The 17,993-nt window shown below is 55.9% G+C and overlaps 1 protein-coding gene across 1 annotated transcript; it reads right to left on the bottom strand.

Moving 5' to 3' along the window:
- Positions 1-2,020: 2,020 nt before the first annotated feature.
- Positions 2,021-3,787, bottom strand: GSC2 (goosecoid homeobox 2). The gene is made up of 3 exons (XM_045535107.1): positions 3,544-3,787; positions 3,186-3,439; positions 2,021-2,759 (listed from the first exon to the last, which is right to left on the bottom strand). The coding sequence occupies exons 1-3, from the start codon at positions 3,785-3,787 to the stop codon at positions 2,649-2,651; spliced, it is 609 nt and encodes a 202-aa protein (XP_045391063.1). The 3' UTR covers positions 2,021-2,648.
- Positions 3,788-17,993: the final 14,206 nt, after the last annotated feature.

Raw genomic sequence — 17,993 nt, 5'->3', positions numbered from 1 at the left:
CTTCCTAGAAGTGGGTTGATTCTCACTGAAGTGGACCAGAAAATTGCCTAAGCATTTTTCAGGAATTTCTTCCCAAAAGGAGGTTATGAATTATGTCAAACAAATAAGTTCTGCCTCAGAACAATTTAGTACAATTTTGCTTTTACAATATACAATCATCCCTTCATTCCCTGGGGACTCCATGGTGTTGTTTCTGCCCTTGTAGAGTGGACAGTCCAATGAGGAAGACAAAGACACACGTTAGATCATCCCACACACAGGCGTAAAATTGCAGCTGTGTCAGCTCAAGAAAAGAGTCTGAACTTAGTGGGGGAAGTCAGGGGATGTTTCCCCAGGCAGATCCAAAAGATGAACAGACAGGCCCCCGTTTGAGGGAAGAATATGTGCAAAGGCCCATTGGCAGGAGGGAGCAAGATGAGTTCCAAAGACCTTTGAATACACACAGGGGTGAGTGGTGAGATGAGGGGCGGGGCCAGGCTGCACAGGTGCGTCACGGCGAGGAGTTTTGTCTTTATTCTGAATGAAAGAGGAGCCAGAGTGGGTGCAGGTGGGTGCAGCTGTACTGGAAACAGATGTACTGGTCAAAGTGCAAGGAGACGGTTTACACCATGTTGGTGCAGTTGGAGCTGGAGAGAAGAGATTCTGGGATTTATCGATGGGTTGGTTTTGAGGTAAAATTAGCTTGTGGTTGGCCTGGGTATAGTGGGTGAGGGATGCGGAGGGGTCAGGTGCTCGCTAGCTCTCTGTCTCACGTGCCTGGCTGGCACCAGGGAAGGGCTCTCTGTGGACAAGATAACCTTGAGGAGTCTGGTTTTCCAGGTGGAGGAGTCTGTGGTCTTCCAAGTGGAGTAGTCAAGGGGACAGTTGGAGATAAATAGCTCAGGGGAGAGGGCTGGGCTGGGGGTGTCAATGTGGCAGAGAGATTGTAATGGGGGCCTGAGAGTGGAAAAGCAACCAGGGGGAAGATGGAGATGAGAGGGGAGTGCTAGAGCCCAAGCATGCCCATGTCATGGCCAGCCACAGTGTCAGCTGGAGCTCCAAGAGGAAACTCAGGAGAGCAGCACCGCTCCTGGGCCCACGAAGGCGGCACTCAGGTGAGCTCTGGCCATGGCTGTCCTACACAATGGCAGATGGCCATTCAGCCCAGGAGGGTGAGGGGCCTGGAGCCCAGTGAGATGGGGGTGTCCCGGCCCACAGGGGAGCTGAGCAGGACACTGTCATTTCCACAAATAGTACAGTCTCCAAGGGCAAGGCCAGGACTCAGGGAGAGTTTTGTGACAGCCAGAAGGTGCATCCTGGAGAGTGGAGGCACCCGGCAGTATTAGGGCAGCTCTGGCCAGGGGACACCATGCCTGCTTGGTGTCACCCAAGCTGTCCAGCCTCACAGAGTTCCAGGAGCTGCAGCCTGGGATTCTGCAGTCCTGCTTTTACAGACGGATTGTGTCCCTTGTCAGGACCCCCCAGCCCAGGACCTGTAAGGAGACAGAGCAAGGTGCTTAAGCCAGCTGAGGGGGCGTGAGGTGCCTTGGACCCACTGTAGGGCCCACGTTGGGAATGGAAGCCTGGTTTTCGCGTTGTCCTTCACCCTGGGACCAAGGTGATGGAGAAGGGGGCAGGCATTTTCCAAGGCAGTGGGGGTGGGCGCTCCCCAATCCAACTTCCTCTTGCCCCACCCCAGGATGGCAGAGACTGACTCCTGTGAGGAGGCAGACCCCACAGCATCGAAATCCCCAGAGGGAGGAAGCAAGGACCCTCACCCATGAGGCAGGTTAGCAGCAACTACAGGCCAGGGCAGGCCCCCAGGGTCCCCAGCCACAATCTGTGGGGCAGTCCTCTCTGCTGGGGGGCGCCCTGGCACAGGGTCTGAGGACTCATGGGCTGTGCTCTCACAGACAGGCTGCCCTCCCCGCCAGCTCCCTGCAAGGAGGGGTGAGTGGTAGCTCCCTGCCAGGTGTGGGATGGGAGTCACGAGGACTTGGGACTCTGGACACCTTTTGTGGTATCTGTAGTTGCTTATTTATTTCCCGACATCAGCACGAGGCTCAAAGATTACAGGGCTGGGGAGGGGGCTCCTGGACATGACCTTGTCTGACCTTCTTATTCTACAGGCCCAAATGCCAAGGCCCAGCACAGGACCCTGGAGGTGGCAGCAACCCCAGGATTGCACAGACACCACCCTGGGAGGGCGGCAGACCAGGTCCCCTGGGGCCCATGTCCACAGTGAGGGGAGGAGGGAGGCCCAGCCTTCCCGGGGGGGAGGGAGGGAGGAGGATTCTATTCCCCAGGTGGATAGGGCTGGTTCCCGTCCTGGGGTGGAGTTAGTCCCTCTCCAGTGGGGGTGGGCGTTGAGGAAGCTGACCTGCCCAGTAACCAGCAGGCCCCCATGGAACCTCCACCACCCTGTCCCATTGCCTGGAGGAGGAGAGGGCACCAGGTGCTTTGTGTCCCTTCTTTTTGTGGGAAGTGTTGGCACAGGGAGACACACACATCCCCCTGTCCCCAGCACTAACTGCAGGGGCAAGGAGCTGTGTTGTGGAGATCGGTGGCAGAAGCTGGTGTCCCCTCCCAGCTCCTTTTGCGGTGGGCCTGTCGTCTCTCAGCGCAGGCTCCGACGGTCACAGCCAAGCCCAGGCGCGGTCCCCACGGCTTCAGCAGCTCGCCTTGGGGGGCTTCTTGGCTCCATGCAGGAGCCTGGCGGACGCCAACGCGGACGCGCGCTTCTGGTGCCGCCACTTGGCCCGGCGGTTCTTGAACCAGACCTGAGCGGGGAGGGACTGCTCAGACCCAGCCCCGGACCCGCGCCCTACCAGAGTCCCCAGGAGCCCACAGTGGACTCGGAGGGGCTTCGGGACAGAGGTGCGGGCGGACGCGGACGCGCGCCACCTTCTTTCCCAGCCGCCACAGCCCGCGCCCAGCGGCGACCGGGACGCCCTTCTTCAGTGTTTGCTCTTCTCCTCTTCCAGAATCTGGACGTGAACGCGCGTCTTTCATCATCAGGAAAAAGTGGGGGAAGAGTTTAGAACAAACGAAAAGAAAACTGGCCTTGCCGCCCCCTCCCCGCACGTGCCCGCCCCCGCCGGTCCTCGCGCGGGGCCGGTCCCGAGCGCGCTGCCGCCCGGGCCGTCCCCTGAGAAGAGAAGCGCCAGCCCGCCCGGCCGCCGTCGCCGCACCGGGCGGGCACCCACCTCCACGCGCTCCTCGCGCAGGCGGATGCGGCCGGCCAGGCGCTCGCGCGTGCCCACGTCGGGGTACTGGTTCTGCACGAAGAGCGCCTCGAGCGCCTGCAGCTGCTCCTCGCTGAAGATGGTGCGGTGGCGCCGCGTGCGCCGCTGCGGGCCCGGGCCGACCGCGCCGGGCAGCGCCCCCGCGCCTCCCGCCGGCGCGGCCAAGGACGGGGGCGCCGCGGGCCCCAGCCTCAGCGGCCACGGCAGACGCGCGCCTGCGGGGCGAGGGCGCGGTGAGACGCGGGCGGGGCGCCGAGCTCCGCACCCACCGCGCCGCGTCCCGGGGCCTCCCGCCCGGCCCGCGTCCGCGTCCACTCACCCAGCCCGGCGGCCGCCTCCGCGGGCCCGCGGGGACCGCAGCAGCAGCAGCAGGCGCAGGGCGCGGCCTCGGGCGCCCCGGGCTCCGCCTGCTCCGCGGGGCTCTGGCGGCCGGCGGGCTGCGGCGGGCGGGCGGCCCGGGCCGGGGGGCTCCGCTCGGGCAGGCCGGAGAGGATGTGCTCGATGGAGAAGGGGCAGGGCCGCCCCGGGCCCCTGCGGCTCGCCGCGCCCCCAGCCGCCGCCATGCCCGGCCGGGCCGGCCGCCGCGGCCGCGGGAATATATACGTCGGGGGGAGCGCGCGGTAATCCCCGGGCGGGGCGCCGAGTCCACGCGGGCTAATCCCGCAGCGCCGGCCCCGAGAGCGCTAATCCCCGATTGCGGCGGCGGGAAAGCAGCTCCGCCTCGGCGCCCCGTGCCCCCGCGTGCGTCCTCCCGTCCGACCAGGGCTCGCGGGAAGGGGCGGAGGGCCCGGCGGCGCTCCCCTCCCGCCGCGGCAGCTAATCGAGGACGCAGGACCCTGGCAGCGCCCCCAGAGCGCAGTGGCCCCTCCCGGCTCAGCCCCCGAGCCCCGGCTGGTTCCTAGTGACGGTGAGCACATCTAGAGAAGCCACCAAGGCGCGCACCCCAAACTCCCGGACTCCAGCCTCACCTGGGGCCAAACAGCACCGGCGACCGGCGATCGCGCCTCCCTTTGGCCGCAAACCTGCAGACACTTTGCAGCCGGCCGCCAGCCTCCCGAGGACAGGAGCGCGAGGGCGGAAAGCAGCGGCTGCCCGTCGCCTCCAATTCTCTGCCTTCCCTCCTGAGCCTGGGGAATCTTCCCGACCCCGTGCGAGGCCCCCGACGCCCCTCCTCCTGCTTTCCCACCGGGCCCAGAACCCGCCCCCCACAGAAAAACATCCAACACCCCGCCCCCTCCCCCGCACCCCACCCCCTCCCCCGCACCCCACCGCCCCCTAACAGGTGTCTGGGAGGGCTCTCCCCACCCTCCCCTCAGGCCCGTCCTGCTCTGACCACACCACGCCCTGCTCATTCTGCCCAGGCTGCGGGTGGCCTGTGCTTGGCCACTGGCCGGCGGGAACAGGCCCTGCAGCTTAAGACCGTCTTCTCGTGACCTCCGAAAACACATTGTGAGGCTCAAGGGAAGGAGCAACAGACTGCCTGGTTCGTACCCAGCTGGCACTTCCTGGCTGTGTGACCTTCTATAGGTTCCTTCACCTCTCTGTGCCTCGGTTTCCCAATCTATAAACTGGTATAATAATAATGACCTAACTCAAGAGCTGCTCTTAGGGCTCAACCACTTACTAGGCCAGATGTTTGGAGCCTGGCTGCAGGGTCGGGGGCAGATGAACCTTAGCTACCGTGCAGGGCAACACACGTTCCTGCCCTTCTCCCACCTTGCAGCCTCCTTTGCCACCTCCACTCTGGTATCCATGAAGACACTTTGGACTTCAAGTGACAAACTTGCTGACTCAACTTCTGTCACAAGAGTTCCCATACTGGGTGCCCAGGATGTGTTAATCTGGAGGCTCAGTGATGGAACCGCCACCTCTGTGAGTGGCTCTGCCTCTGCAGCCTGCCACACGGTTGCAGAATGGCTGCCACCGCCCAGCACCTCCATCTCTTCCCACGTGTCCCTTTGGAGGACCATGGATACCTGTCTCAGCAGACCTCCCTTGCAGAGCTGCATCGTGCACAGTCACCTAAGCCAACCGCAGTGCCCAGGGATAGGGAGATGAACATGGGGCGACCACCCCCACAGTCGGAGCTCTACTAGGAGGGGGCCGGCAGGCTCAGTGGTCAGGAGCCACCACCACACTGCTGTGCCCTCCTTCTAGCCCTGGCCATTCCTTCATCCGTCCCCATTCTTACCCTTGGTGACCTCCTCCAGCCCTGGAGCCTCATGCCCTGTCTCTGTGACGATGACTCCGAGTGTGTCTGGGAGCCGCGCCGTGTCTCCATAGCCGTCACCAGTGAGCGTCTTCCTCCCGCCACACCAGGCGCACACTGGAGCTCTCAGAATCCCTCCTCGCCTGGCGTCCTCCAACTTGATAAACCAGCCACCTCCGAAGGTCCCCCTCAGTGAACACGAGTTCTCTCCGCCTACCGTCCTCGGCATGTGCCCCGCCTCTTCCCCAGCCCACCTCTGTGAAGGGTCCACTGTGGCACTTTTGAAACGTATCTCCAGTTCCTTGACGCTCCTCCCTTTGAAAGGTGGAGTTTAATTGTCTAATTTCCTTCTTGGACATGAACTGGCTTAGATGACTTGCTTCTACTCAACAGAATGCAGCAGAGGTGACATTGTGTGATTACTGAGGCCAAGTCACACAGACAGGTGACACAGCTGTCCCCCTCGCCCTTCTTGGGATGCTTACGCTTAGCACCCAGCCACAAAGCTGTGGGGAGGCACAGCAGCCACAGGAAAGGACATCATGGGTGTCCCAGTCAGCAGCTCCAGCTAAGTGCCCGACAAGGACCAGCAGTGACACCCCCCAGTGGGAAGGGGGCAGGGGGGGACTGCCCGAGCCCCAGCCACCACTGGACCACAGGCACATGGACCACAGCCACATGAGGCACCAAAAGTGAGAGTCACCTCACTGTGCCCGGTCAGGCTCCAGGACTATGAGAGGCAGTAATAGCACATGATTGTGGATGTTTTTACAGCAGCAAGTTTGAGGGAGTTTATTTCGCTGTAGGTACCAGAATGAGTTCTGGTACTGGAAGTGAGCTGCCACCAATACAAGACCTATGTCATGTGGCACTAGCTTTGGGACCAAGCAGTAGGTAGGAGCTGGAGGGACCCTTGCCAAGGCTGACCGTGAGGACTTGCAGGAAAGTGAGGCAGAGGCTGCTGGAAGGCGGAGGAAGGGAGACTGCTGCTGGGTAGTGGCAGGAAGTTTAGCAACACTGTCACCTGTCGTTGGGCAGGACACAGAAACTGGAGAATGTGCCTAAATGAATAAGACGACCTAGCTAAGGAGGTCCCCAGAGAGAAAGGCGAGGTGCTGCCTGGCTTGCTCTGGGTCTCTACGATGAAAGGAGAGAGGAGAGCGGACTCGGCGTAAGCCATGCGCTAGAAAGAGCCCGGCTTTTGAAGTCACGTGCACACTTGCCACAGGGACCGGCGGTTCCGTTCCAGGCAAATGCAAACTTCTGCCCGCACAAAGTGCTGCATGTCAACGTTTAGAGCAGCTGGATTCTAATCACCTGGGGCCAATAAACAGTGTGGCACAGTCAGGCCCTGGAATACGACACAGCTGTAAAAAGGAGGGTGCTCTCCAAGAGCCACAATGACAGGGAGACATGCAAGGACGTGGGTGAACCTCAGAGACATCGCGCCGAGGGAAAGAAGGCAGTCTCAAAAGGTTACACACTGTGGACACTATATGACACTTTGGAGCAGGCCACGTTTTTCTGGGGAGAGCAGCGCAGTGGCTGGGGGGTGGGGGGAACATGAGGCAGGTTTTTGGGTGAGGGAACAGTTCTGTGTCCTGATTGTGACCAGGGTTTCATGGATCTATACCTGTGTTAAAACACACGGGATCATACACCAAGAGAAAGTCAAGTTGCTGTATGTTCGTTTACAATTAAAATAAGAAAATTAAATTTAAAAGAGCCTGGACTTCTTAGGTTTGAAAGAAAATTCATTTTTTACTTTCACCCTCTCCAGGAAACAAATGACTCCTAAGCTAAGAAGTGGAGCCAGGTGTGGTGGCTCATGCCTGTAATGCCAATGGGGTTTTTTTGGCGGGGGAGGCCAAGGTGGGAGGATCACTTGAGGCCAAGAGTTGGAGACCAACCTGGGCAACATAGTGAGACCCTGTCTCTACAAAAGTAAGAATTAAAACATTAGCCAGGTGTGGTGGTGTGCACCTGTAGTCCCAGCTACTCAGGAGGCTGAGGCAGGAGGATCCCTTGAGCCCAGGAGTTGGAGGCTGCAGCAAGCTGTGACTGCACCACGGCATTCTAGCCCGGATGACAGAATGAGACTCTGTCCCTAAAAAAAAAAAAGACAAAGCCAAGGATGGGGCTGTAAGACCCTTCGTTAAGATCTCAGTTTGGGCCGGGCGCGGTGGCTCATGCCTGTAATCCTAGCTCTGGGAGGCCGAGGCGGGTGGATCGCTCGAGGTCAGGAGTTCGAGACCAGCCTGAGCAAGAGTGAGACCCCCGTCTCTACTAAAAATAGAAAGAAATTATCTGGCCAACTAAAAATATATATACAAAAAAAAAAATTAGCCGGGCATGGTGGCTCATGCCTGTAGTCCCAGCTACTCGGGAGGCTGAGGCAGGAGGATCGCTTAAGCCCAGGAGTCTGAGGTTGCTGTGAGCTAGGCTGATGCCACGGCACTCACTCTAGCCCGGGCAACAAAGTGAGACTCTGTCTCAAAAAAAAAAAAAAAAAAAAGATCTCAGTTTGAATAGAAAGGGCTGCTTCACAGGCCCTGCCCAGCAGCCTCCCAGGCCCGGGGGTGGGGTGGGGGTGGGGTGGGCGGGGGGTGGTGCTCAGGGCCGCTGCCTCTGTGAGCAGGAGGGAGCCACCGGTCCAGCCCCACCACACACACCCGCCCTCCTGTTCTCACCGGACTCCCACTCGGGCGCTGCCAGGGGAGAGGGGGAGGGAGGAGACAGGGAAGCTGCAGGAGCCCCGCTCTGGCCCTGGGGGTCAGGGACACCTTAAGCAAGGTGAGGTACACAGTCTCCCCACCAAGGTGGCCCCTGTTTGCCCAACGCTCCAGACAAGGGTCCAGGCGTTCACCACTCAGTTCCACTCACTTTGTCCCTTCAGTCCACTCCATCCTGGTGCCCCGGGGGGCAGGGGGATTCTGGTGGGTCACAATTTCTGAGCAAACATGCAAGACGAAGGTTAACGGCACAAGGAGCAGCCTGAGGCTGTCATCGAGAATCCTTCCCTCCCTGCTTCTCCCCTTTCGCCCCAACCCTCCTCTCCTAGGAGGTCCGGGTGGTCTCCTGGTGGGTTGGCCCAGGTCCTCCTCCCTGAGGGGCTGGAGCCCCTGGGTGCTGTGCCCTTTGCAGGCTGTGGCGTCCCTAGTGGCCCAGAGCTGGGCGTGGGAGCATCAGAGGACATCCAGTGGTCACGGGAATATGGAACGATCCTCCCAGCCCCTGGCGTGCTGCAGCCACCCCGGCTCCTAGGAGGAGCTGGGCCAGGTAGCCCCGCCAGCGTGGGGACTCCTCTGCTTGCTGGCACGAGGTGCACAGAGTGACCGGGCCACTGCCATGGTTTATGTTTCATGCGACTCTTACTGTGTCCCTCGTGACAGGGCTCCTCCCCTCTCCAACTCAGGACCCAGAACCTAAAGTTGTGCGGATGGGAACCCTGCTTCCCCCGGGGGTCACTAGGAGTCCCGGGGAGCCGGGCACCCCAGGGGCCCAGACCTTGCATTCAGCTGTGGAGCAGTGCCCCATCACCCCAGGGCTCCGGGTGCCTCTTCCCGGGATGTCCCCATCTCCGTACTTCTCATCTTGCTCTGCCCGGCCCCTGGGCCAGCCGGCTCTGTGGTGCCTCGTCAGCACGTCTCTCCCCACACTATGTGGTGATACAGTGGTCCGTAGAAGCTGTGCCCATGTCACACGGCCATGCAGGGCCACCTCAGTGAGCTGCGGGGCAGGTGTCAGTGAGTGACGCCGTGTGCAGGTGGTGGTCACTTGCTTGTGCAGTCACCTGTGTCCTCTGGATTTGGTTGGAGCTGATCTTGGTAATGCCACTTCCATTGTGCGCTGGCAACTCAAGACAATACCCAGCCCTGATGAGCCCTTCTGGTCACTTCGTAGCCCGCAGTCAGATGTCCAGTTCCTGCCAGGGCCCAGGAGTGTGGCAGGAGCTGTTCTGGGAATGGCGTGTGGCATGTGTGCCTGCAGAGGCCGGGGCTGCTGGTGCCAGAGCATGGACCTACAGCCCCCCTTCCTGTCCCGGGCCAAGCCTGGCATTGTCCCTGTCACCCCCAACTGCCCTGTGGCAGCATTCCCAAGGTTTCTGCTGCCTGCAAAACACAGAGAAGCCACATTGTGTTGTGTTCTTTCCCAGTGGTGGGAGGGGCCAGGCCCTTGTCCTTGACATTGGAGGGGATGTTCCAGCATGCCCGGGGCCACTGGACTCCAGAAACCTGCTTCGTTTGTCTCTTCATTATTGTGTTGTAAGAGTTCTTTACACATCCAAGAAACAAGTCCCTTATCAGATACATAATTTGCAAACTGTGGGCTATTTATCATTTTTTTTTCAAGAGATGGAGGGTCTCACTTGCCCAGGCTGGTCTCTAACTCCTGGGCTCGAGCGATCCTCCCACCTCAGCTTCATGAATAGCTGGGACTACAGGCGCACGCCACTGCATCCAGCTCTGGTTTTCACTTTATCGATGGTGTCTTTTGAAGAAAAAAATGTTAAAATTTTCAGTAAGTTCAATTTAATTTTTCTTTGGTTGCTTGTGTCTTCATCACTAAGTGTGATGACAGCTGTGGGTTTGTGTGCATGCCCATGTCAAGCTGAGGAAGTCCCCTTCTAGTCCTGGGTTATGGCGTGTTTGATCATGAAGGGGTATTGTATGATCACTGGTCTTTGCAGGAACCAGATAATGAATTAAATGAAGATTTGTGGCCGTTGCGGTGGCTCACGCCTGTAATCCTAGCACTCCGGGAGGCCGAGGCGGGAGGATCGTTTGAGCTCAGGAGTTCGAGACCAGCCTGAGCAAGAGCGAGACCCCCATCTCTACTAAAAATAGAAAAATTAGCCGGAGATGGTGGCACATGCCTGTAGTCCCAGCTACTCAGGAGGCTGAGGCAGGAGGATCGCTTGAGCCCAGGAGTCTGAGGTTGCTGTGAACTAGGCTGATGTCACTGCACTCTAGCCTGGGTGACAGAGAGAGACTCTGTCACAAAAAAAAAAAAAAAAAAGGATTTGCAAGGAACCACATCCCTGCATCCTTTCAGTATTTCCCCGTTGACACCCATCTCTGCTGTTCTTCCTGGGACACAGCTTTGTTTTTTATCTTGGTAGGAGGACAGTTTGGAACTTTAGCCTTTCTTACAAAAGAGGTCTTATTCTAAAAGTTAGAAACCGTTGTGAATGTTCTGCCAAATGTATGCCTGTCCCGATTACACGTTCAGAAACCAGAGAACCCCACAGACCCCTGTGCCACGGAATTGTCCCTTCATTCCCGACCCTCCTGTGCTCCTGCGTAACAGGGACGCCGTGATGGCACTTTGAGTCCCAGGTGTCGGTGTTAGCTTGAAGCCTGTATCCAGCAGCTCTAAAAATGTCTGGGCTTCCCTTTCCCCAGTGCACCATGACCCGAGTGAGTGGACACAGGTCTTTTGTGGAAGGATTAGGGGAATCTCTGTGAAGACCACCTTCCATGGTGTTCCTGGTCCTTCCTCCTGGGAAGGAGACCTCGGGAGGTAAGGTCTGGGCCTGAGAACTGGCTGGAAACCAGGCAAAAGCGTTGTGGTTTTCCATGAGGGCAGGTGACCTCAGCCTTTTGCCTTTCTATTGTTTTCATTTATTTATATTTTTTAATGTGGTAGAATATACATAACATAGAATTTACCATTTTAACTATTTTTAAGTGTATGATACAAGTGTGCTTTGAGTATACTACGATGTTGTGTGTCCATCACCATGTCATTTCCAGAACTTTTCCATCACGCTAATCAGAAAATCTGTAACCATTAACAATAACTCTATTCGCAAAACTCCCGGTAACCAAGGGTTATGGCTGAATAATATTCCTCTGTGCGTGCACCACACTTTGTTTATCCAGGAATCCCCGGATAGACACTTGGGATGCTGCCACCCTTTGATTATTGTGACTAACACGGCTATGAACACGGATGTACAGTAGCTACTTGAGTTTCTTCTTTCAGTTCTTTTTATCTTTTTTTTTGAGACAGAGTCTTGTTCTGTAGCCCCGGCTAGAGTGCAGTGGGGTCATCATAGCTCACGGCAGCCTCGGGTTCCAGGGATCCTCCTGCCTCAGCCTCCAGAGCAGTTGGGATTACAGACATGTGCCACCATGCCCAGCTAATTTTGTTCTGTTTTTTTGTAAAGATGGGGTCTCACTCTTGCTCAGGCTGCTCTTGAATTCCTGGGCTCAAACGATCCTCCCACCTTGTCACATTTCATTGGCACTTTGTGTAGGAGTAAATGACCGTGTAAATTTGGGTCTGTGTCTCGGCTTTCTGCTCTGTTCCATCAATCTATTTATTGATCCTTATGCAAGTAGCACGCTGTCTTGATCACTGTAGCTTCACAGAAAGTTTTAAGTAAAAAAGCAGTAGTCCTCCAATTTTGTTATTCCTTTTCAAGATTGTTTGGATGTTCTAGGTCCTTTGTATTTCCATAAAATATTAGACTCATCTCTTTAATTTCTTCAAGAAAAGCCTACTGGAATTGGGTTTAGGGTTGGGTTGGGTTGAATCCATTTTGGGAGAACTGACATCTTATTGAGTCTCCAAATCCATGAACTTAGTATGTTCTTTAATTTTTCTCAGCAATGTTTGTAGGTTTCAGTATAGAGGTCTTTTTTTTTTTTTTCTTGAGACAGAGTCTAACTCTGTTGCCTGGGCTAGAGTGCTGTGGCGTCAGCCTTGCTCACAGCAACCTCAAACTCCTGGGCTCAAGCAATCCTCCTGCCTCAGCCTCCTGAGAGCTGGGACTACAGGCATGCGCCACCATGCCTGGCTAATTTTTTCTATATATATTTTTAGCTGTCCATATAATTTCTTTCTATTTTTAGTAAAGACGGGGTCTCGCTCTTGCTCAGGCTGGTCTAGAACTCCTGAGTTCAAACAATCCGCCTGCCTCGGCCTCCCAGAGTGCTAGGATTACAGGCGTGAGCCACTGCGCCTGGCCTCAGAGGTCTTTTTTAAGATTTATTCCTAAGTCCTGTATTTTTCTGATGCTAATGTAAATGAAATTTTAAAAACTTTAAGTTTCCAATTGTTTGTTGCTAGTATATGCAAGTACAATCAATGTTTGTATATCAAATTTCTATCATGACCATTTTAGTTTCCTAAGACTGCTGTAACAAAATACCACAAACTGGGTGGCTTAAAACAACAGAAATGTATTGCCTCGGTTCTGGGGGCTAGAAGTCTAAAATCAAGGTGTCAGCACGGCCATACTCCCCTCTGAATCCTGAAGGGGAATCCATCCCTGCCTCTCCCTAGCTTCTGCTGGTCTGCTGGCACCTTTGGTGTCCTTGGCTTGTTGCCACATCACTCTGATTTCTGCCTGTGTTGTCACATTGGCATTCTCCCTATGTGTCTGTCTCAGATGGTCATGTTCTGATAAGGACACCAGTCGTATTGGGTGAGCGGCCTGCCGTACTCCAGCATGACCTCATCTTAAGTAATTCCACCTGCAATGATCCTGTTTTCAAATAGGTCACGTTCTCAGGTACCGGGGGGTTAAGAGTTTAATGTATCTTTTTTTCGGGGGGGGGGCGGCGGGACACAATTCACTCTTGCTAATTTCATGTATTCACTTATAGATCTCTATAATTTGTTTCTGTAGATACAGTGGAGTTTTCTATACATAATCATCTCATTTGAAAATATTGTAAATAATCATATTATCTGAACATGCCATCTTTCCAGTTTTACTTCTTCCTTTACCCTTTATGACTTTTATTTTTTTCTTGAATTATTGAGATACCTTAACTTCCAGTATAATATTGAAGAAAAATGGTGAAATCAGACATTGTAACAACTCAGCCTTTGAGCATTAAGGATGATGCTAGATGTAAGTGTTTCATAGATGCAGCAGAGATTTTACAGCAACTATTATAACTCTGGTCAAAGACATAAAGGAAAAGATGCTCATGATAAATGAAAAAATAGGATAGCTCAGCAGAGAAAAAGAAACTTATTTTTTAAACTTTTTATTTATTTTTTATGGCCCCTGATTCTGTACAAAGAGAAAAAGAAACTTTATCTATTTATTTATTTATTTATTTATTTATTTATTTATTTATTATTTTTGAGATAAAGTCTCAACTCTGTTGCCTGGGCTAGAGTGCCATGGTGTCAGTCTAGCTCACAGCAACCTCAAACTCCTGGGCTCAAGCAATCCTTCTGCCTCAGCTTCTTGAATTGCTGGGACTACAGACATGCACCACCATGCTCGGCTAATTTTTTCTATATATTTTTCTAGTTGTCTGGTTAATTTCTCTCTATTTTTTAGTAGAGGCAGGGTCTGCTCTCACTCAGGCTGGTGTCAAACTCCTGACCTCAAGCAATCCTCCCACCTCAGCCTCCTGGGGTGCTACCATTATGGGCGTGAGCCACCGCTCCCAGCCTTAAAGTCTCTTTTTCTCTGCACAATGATTGCCATGTAAATAATAAATAAATAAATAGGCCAGGTGCGGTGGCTCACACCTGTAATCCTAGCACTCTGGGAGGCTGAGGTGAGAGGATTGCTTGAGCTCAGGAGTTTCACACCAGCCTGAGCAAGAGCAAGACCCTGTCTCTATTAAAAATAGAAAAAATTAGCTGGACAACTAAATATAGAAACAAAAAATTAGCTGGGCTTGGTGGTGCATGCCTGTAGTACCAGCTACTTAGGAGATTGCAGTGAGTGATGATAATGCCACTGCAGTCTAGCTCAGGCAAGAGTGAGTCCCTGTCTCAAAATAAATTAAAAAAAGTCTTGTCCAGAGTTTATCATTCTTACTCGTAGGAGGACTGGCTCAATACAAGGGACTCCACCACTACCAGAAGCAGAATTCTTGTAACCCACTCTAAATATTTCTTGAGGCTTATCTAAGTTGCTTTTTATTTATTTATTTATTTTTGAGAGCTCACAGCAACCTCAAACTCCTGGGCTTAACCGATCCTCCCACCTCAGCCTCCCAAGTGCTAGGATTACAGGTGTGCATGGCTGCACCCGGCCAAGAGCACCAGATTCTTTAAGCCATCTCCATAAATGCTGTGGCCAGGTCTCTTCGGCTGCTACTCTGTTTTGCAATCAGTGTACCGTTGACTCCTACCTCACTCCTGACTGTAAGTGCTGCCACCTGGCATCTGCACCGCTGGGACCCTGGCATCCCCTTCCTGACTAGGGAGCCAGCTCTGTAACAGTATCTCCTGCCTGGCCTACAGAGGACAGCCACCACTGGTGTACTTTTTGTCACCTTGATAAATGAGTGTGTAGGCTGTCCTGAGGCTTTTCTAGTAGTAAACCCAATCTGCTCTGCCATCTTCTCTTAGTATTCCAATCTCTTCCTTCACGTATTTCTCCATTTTGTTGGCTGCAGGCCATGACTTTGTCCAAGGTTCCAATGACCTCCTGAGTCACGGGGAGAGCACCCTATCTGGCCAGTGTGTCCTCATCCACCACTGCAGCCCACTCCCTCGCTCCACTGCCCTCAAGGGCCGCAGAGGGCGTGCTGTCCTGCTTCCTGCCCCTCCCAGCCTTCCTGCTCGGCGCTGCAGGGGCTGTGCTGAGATGGGATCCTGCCGTGGGGTGTGGACGCCAGCAGGGAGGTGGGGCTGATTGTCTTGCAGGCGCCTGGCTCACTGGAGGTCTGGGCACAGTTTTCACGTGAGGCAGGGCCAGCGTCCCTCCCCATGGGGGAGTGAGTGGCCACTTCTGCAGGCCCAGAGTGTCTGGGGGAGTCTGGAGGGGGTCAGAGTGCTCAAGGGCATGTGCCCAGATACCCCCACCACATGTGTCAGGGTCTCACTCCTTCACCATCAGGGCCCTGACACTACGGGCCGGGTCTCTGCGTGGCCGGGCGGGCTCTGACACTCACACCTGCTTCATACTGTTGGTGAAAATGATCTGAACCTGTCACGTTCTCTCCCCACGGAATCAACAGTGCTGAGCAGCAGCCTCTTGGTCCCAGGGCTTTGGAGTCCCTGTGTCCTCCCTCCCTCTCTGGTGCCTGGGTCATAGTACCGGCCACTGCCTCATCCCACCTGTGTCCCACCACAGGTCTCTCAGGTGACACACTTTGCTGTCACACTGCAACCCAGGCTGGGAGCTGTGGATTCTCTACCTGCCACCTTGGCACTACAAGCCAATAACACCACGGATTGCCAGAAACCCTGGAAGAGGGGTGGTGCCTCACTGCCACCTGCCAGCCAGGGAGCCACCTTCCGGGTGCCGTCCTTAGGGTCAGTTTCCTGGGACCAACCACTCCCGGGACCAACTGTTCAGGCCAAGTTCCCTAGAAGGAAAGCTGGTTGCGAAGATTCTTGTTTGAATGACCTGTTTTTGAGTATGTGCTCTTAGGAGAAGAGTGAAGGAATTTGTATTAAGTTCCCGTGGCTGCTGTAACACAGGACCACACGCTGGATGGCTTCAAATGACAGAACTGTATTCTCTCACAGTGCTGGAGGCCAGGAGTCCAAGATCAAGGTGTCACCAGGGCTGTGTTCTCTCTGAAGGTGCAAGGAGAGACTCTGCCCCGTGCCTGTCTCTCAGCTTCTGGCATTTCTGGCCATCCTTGGCTCTCTGGCTTACAGAGACCCGTCTGTCCCCCTGGCTTCCTGTGGCGGTTTCCTCTCTCTGTCATCTCTGTGTCCTTCTCTTCTTATGAGGACATCGGGCATATTGGATTAAGGACCTACCCTACTCCAGTAAGATCTCATCTTAATTTACCTCTTAATGACATTGGCAAAGACCCTATTTCCAAATAAGCTCACACTCACAGGTACTGGGGTTAGGACTCCAACATCCCTCTTCAGGGGACACAACAGAAATATAGGGGACTCACCACCCTGGTTTGCCTGGGACTTTCCTAGTTTTAGCACTGAAAGTTCTGCTGCCCGGGAAATTCCTTGATCCTGGAGAAACCAAGATGGCTGGTGGGCCTGGGGTGGCCCTCGGTTAGAGGCCAGTTTCTGTGTCACTCCACCTGGACACACTGGGGCAGGCACAGAGCCCTTCATGGGTCTGAACCACCTTGTGGCAAAGCAGGCACGGGCCCATGGCAATCAGTCATTGTCATAGTTCTGCCCCTGGGTTTGGGGGGCTGCTGTGTGGGTGGCTCCCACCACCCAGGACAATTCTCCAAGACCTGGGGGTGCCATGAGCCACCAGGAGCCAACACTCAGCTGGGGCAGCAGTGCGCCAACCGCTCAAGAGGATCTGGAGGAGCCACCTGTGCACACCCATCCACTGTCCCCTGTGTACATGGCCCACCTTCCCACCTACCTGCCTGGGTAAACACACACCTAGGCTCCTGTTCACATAGGTAAATACTCACCTGTCCACCCAGGTGAACACCCACTCACCCACCTGCATGTCCTGGCAAATGCTTGATGCCATGCTTGACCCTCCCCCACCACTGCCATGCTCGGATCTCATGGGTCATTGCCCACGCGAGTCCTGCTGCACTAGCCCCATCTTAGCCCCAGTCAAGGGCGCCTGCCACCTGCACCCCCACGGTGGCTTCTGAACCCACTCGCAGCCACTTTTGTCTCCTAGCCCCTCCCCAGAGTGAGTCTCCCCCAGAGGCTGCAGGCTCTTGACAGACACCAATCCAATCTCGACACTGCCTCGCTGCCAATGCCCGGGTGAGTGGTCCGCGGCCCCTGGAGGCCCTGGACTCCGCCACCTCCTCCACCTGGCCTGTCCCTCCTCACACCCAGATGCCCAGGCCCCGGGGTCAGCTGCTCTCACGGAGGGGGCTGGCAGCCAGCCTGGCTCCTGCAGTTCCATCTCGAGGGCTCCCCAGGCCCCTGCAAAGGGGCCTTCCCTGCTGAGCCCACCGGCTCCCCACCCCTCCCCTGCACCTCCCTGGTCAATCCCAGTGGCTCCTGGCGCCATCACTTGCTATTTCCAGCTGGCGGGTGCTAAAAGGGAGGGGCTGGATGGGGGACCCAAGGCCTCCAGAGGTTCGTTTGGGGCTGGGGGGCGGGGTCAGGGAGGAACGGCCCCGGGGATGTGCCCTGACGGACAACCGGGTTTGGACAGTCGGGCGAGAGCGCCGCGCCGGGGCGGGGGTCCCTCCGCATCTGAGCCCAGGGGCTTCCGCAGCCAAAGGGCAGCCAGGGCGCAGAAGAGGGTGCGGGGCGGCTGGCTGGGTGTGTGTGGGGGGTCGGGCCCAGGACGCCCCCTACGCCCTCCCCGCGGCCGCGGCCTCAGCATCCCCTGATTGCTTTCTTTCATCCCGGCGTCTTTCTCGGCAGCAAACGCCGGCTAATGCCGCCTTTATCACGGCATTAGGGGATTTAGGGCCAATCGCACAAAGGGACCCTCGATGGCGGCCGTAATCAAACGCCAATCGGCCGGTCGCGGGCGGCCGGGGAGAAAGCGAGCGCCGGGGATTAGCGGCCGCGGCCGGGCCGAGATAGCATCGCGCGGCCGCGGGGCTGAAGCCGCCAGGAGGGCCGGGCCGCGGGCCGGCTTAGTCCTCGCGCCGGGGATTCTGAAGCCATTAGGGGGGATTAACACCCGGGTTAATCTGCTTTGGCCGCGCAATTGTCAG

This window comes from Lemur catta, chromosome 21 (genome assembly GCF_020740605.2).
Source record: "Lemur catta isolate mLemCat1 chromosome 21, mLemCat1.pri, whole genome shotgun sequence".
Taxonomy (NCBI): domain Eukaryota; kingdom Metazoa; phylum Chordata; class Mammalia; order Primates; family Lemuridae; genus Lemur; species Lemur catta.
Note: the sequence above shows the minus strand (reverse complement) of the source record. Positions and strands in the feature narration are given on the sequence as shown.

Bases quoted from the DNA above. Each gene is read 5' to 3' on its own strand.
- GSC2 (XM_045535107.1), bottom strand. From the start codon at position 3,787: ATGGCGGCGGCTGGGGGCGCGGCGAGCCGCAGGGGCCCGGGGCGGCCC. The intron at 3,440-3,543 runs GTGAGTGGACGC...CTCGCCCCGCAG, and splicing joins GGAGGCGGCCGCCGGGCTGG to GCGCGCGTCTGCCGTGGCCG. The intron at 2,760-3,185 runs GTGGGTGCCCGC...CTCCCCGCTCAG, and splicing joins TGCGCGAGGAGCGCGTGGAG to GTCTGGTTCAAGAACCGCCG.